Here is a 2,438-nt window from a genome sequence, read left to right on the forward strand (position 1 = left end):
CCCTGCTCACTAACACTTTCCAGGGAGCAGTGAATATGTGTGCAGGAGGTGCTAAGTCAAGTGCAGAGGGTCCTAGCTTGGCTCTGCTGCCATCTTCCTTGTAGCTTTGAACAAGTACCACACAAAGAGCCACTGGGCCAGCTACATGAGACCCGACTCAGGTCTTAGCCTCAGTGCCAGCTAACTGGGGTTTTGGCTGGCAGCTGAGGAACTGTGGACACTAGGAAGCTACTGTGGACTCTGAGCAAGAGCAGACATCAGAAGCCTGACCTTTCTATGAAATCCCTCTGGAAACTTCAGTGACTAGGGGAACTGACTGGAAAGGAGCGAACCAGGGAATGCCCATTTTGGGTTCAAGCACAGGCCAGGTACTGTTTAGGCACCAGCACGCCATCCCTGCTTGCAGAGTGCAGGGGATTGTTGTGGACATGCTACATGAGACGGATGAGTTAGCTGATGTCGGGGACCCCCGGCAGAGGGAGAGATGCAGGGTTCCAACCTACCTGGAGTCTTACTTCTCTCCTGATCCTGCACAGACCCCGTGGGTCCCATGACTGCACGGGTACCAGTATGTGGTATGTGGGGACGGCATGGCATGGAGCCTGCTTTGTCCTCAGGTCTCCGCTCCTCTGCTCTCCAGGCTTCAGGAGCTGTACTATGAGATCGTGAACGTGCTGTGTCTGATGCTTGAAGACCTGCCCCAGAAGAAGTCGTCCCACAGCTCGGAATTACTGATTTAGAGGTAGTGGGGCATGTGTGACCTCAAAAGCATAGCAGTTCCATTAAACAGCGGCCTTCAGAGGCGGCTTCCAAACTTGTTACAGTCTTGGTGTTGGTAAGACCTGCCTTTGGGGGATAGGCCTGGCTGAGTGCTCACGGAAGTCGCTCTCCCAGGGCCTCCGTTGCAGGAACAGGTGGGTTCAAGATCTACCCTGGCTAATAACGACACTCGGTGGACGCTCTAAACCCGACAGCAAGGGCCCACTGAGCTCCCAGGGAAGCTGCCCGAAGACCACAGACCAACAAGAGCCTCCGTGGCTCTGTCACCGCTCATGACCCCTGCAGGCTGACCTGTGCAGCTGCCCCTGTCTGACAGACCCGCTACCCGCACAGACTCTACTTTGGAAGTTCATGTTGATTTCCTCAGGGTTCATGCCAGGGCCTGTGGTGTGACCAGGAAGGTTAACATCCTGGACTTCTGCCCAGGGGAGCCGCCTACTGGCCATGTCAGGACATCTCCTGGAGTCTGGAGCTGCAGCTGGCCCTTCAGACTTCTCTCCTGTGATTGGTTAAGACTGTTTAGATGGTGGCATTTTCTGTATCACTACTGGCCAAATGTTTCTTGGAAGTGCTAAAGCTGTAGGACCACTGTGCAGGGTTACGAGAGCCATCCGAAGATCCCCTGGGGCAGGCCAAGGAAGGCCAGGGCATCAGGACCTCTTGCTCTAGACAGGCCAGCTCAACCCTGGTAGTGCCACTTGCTCCTCACTGATGTGCTCTGTGCCTGAGACCTGTCACCTGCACAGTGTCCTCTTAAATAGAGAGGGATGTAGGTCCTGAGAAATGTGTGGAGGGAGACTGGTACCCTCTGCTGGGTACCACTGGCCCCAGCTGTGAGAAGGACAGTGCGAAGCAGAGGTGGTAGACCTAGACATGGTCTGTCACGCCCCACCTCGTCCAGCAAGGAATGACGCGACCACCGGAGCTCTTCTCACTGCAGTTTTATTCCAGGACTTGATACACTTCTCTCTCTCTTCCCCTCTCTCCTCCCTCTGGGCAAACCTCTCCCAGCCCTTAAGTAGGCATGGGCTGCCAATCCTGGATTGCTAGGTGGGCACTGCCCACAGGCCCACGCATATGCAAGCAGCTGATGATCATTGCGTGATCAGGCATAGGTCAGGCCTTAGCCATCTCAGGAGTTGATTATACATCTCCATCAGGTGTGATTCCACACAGCTCGCTACAATGGTCCTCACCTGCAAGGGACCCTTTCCCAGAGGTTGCCTAAGGTCACCCTGCGTAGCAGATATTTTCACTATGATTCATAGCCATAGCGAAATTACAGGCATGAAGTGGCGGCAGAGATAATTGTATGGTGGGGGTCATCACAACGTGAGGAACTCTATTGAAGGGTCGCAGCGTTAGAAAGGTTGTAGACCAGAGGTTCCATGGTTGGCCAAGGGGCTCTGGCTTGAGTTGTGGTAGCCTGAGGCCAGGGGACAAGGGCAGGAGAGGGAACCTTTCCTCATGGCTTCATTTGTACCCAGAGAAGTGCTCAGTGAGCTGTGCCGTGTCCGGGGTCTTTGGTGATGGAAGCTGAGTACACTCCTGGCAGTCAAATCTAGCCAGTTACGTGTTCAGATGTACAGAAGACCTTTTTCTTCTCCTCCCCCTCCCCTCTTTCTCTTCTTCCCCTCCTCTTCTTCTTTTTTTTCTTT

The 2,438-nt window shown here is 54.2% G+C and overlaps 1 protein-coding gene across 2 annotated transcripts in view; it reads left to right on the forward strand.

The window, feature by feature from the left end:
- The window catches only part of Catsper3 (cation channel sperm associated 3), a 24,228-nt gene extending 23,429 nt beyond the window's left edge, over window positions 1–799 (forward strand). The window contains exon 8 of one of the 2 annotated variants that reach the window (XM_005355255.3): window positions 641–799. In XM_005355255.3, the coding sequence (XP_005355312.1) occupies window positions 641–740 (100 nt within the window). In that variant the 3' untranslated portion in view covers window positions 741–799. The remainder of the gene's footprint in view (window positions 1–640) is intronic. The other variant, XM_026783079.1, reaches the window with a different exon arrangement.
- The last annotated feature ends 1,639 nt before the right edge of the window (window positions 800–2,438 follow it).

This window comes from Microtus ochrogaster, chromosome 16 (assembly GCF_000317375.1).
Source record: "Microtus ochrogaster isolate Prairie Vole_2 chromosome 16, MicOch1.0, whole genome shotgun sequence".
In the NCBI taxonomy this organism is placed as follows: domain Eukaryota; kingdom Metazoa; phylum Chordata; class Mammalia; order Rodentia; family Cricetidae; genus Microtus; species Microtus ochrogaster.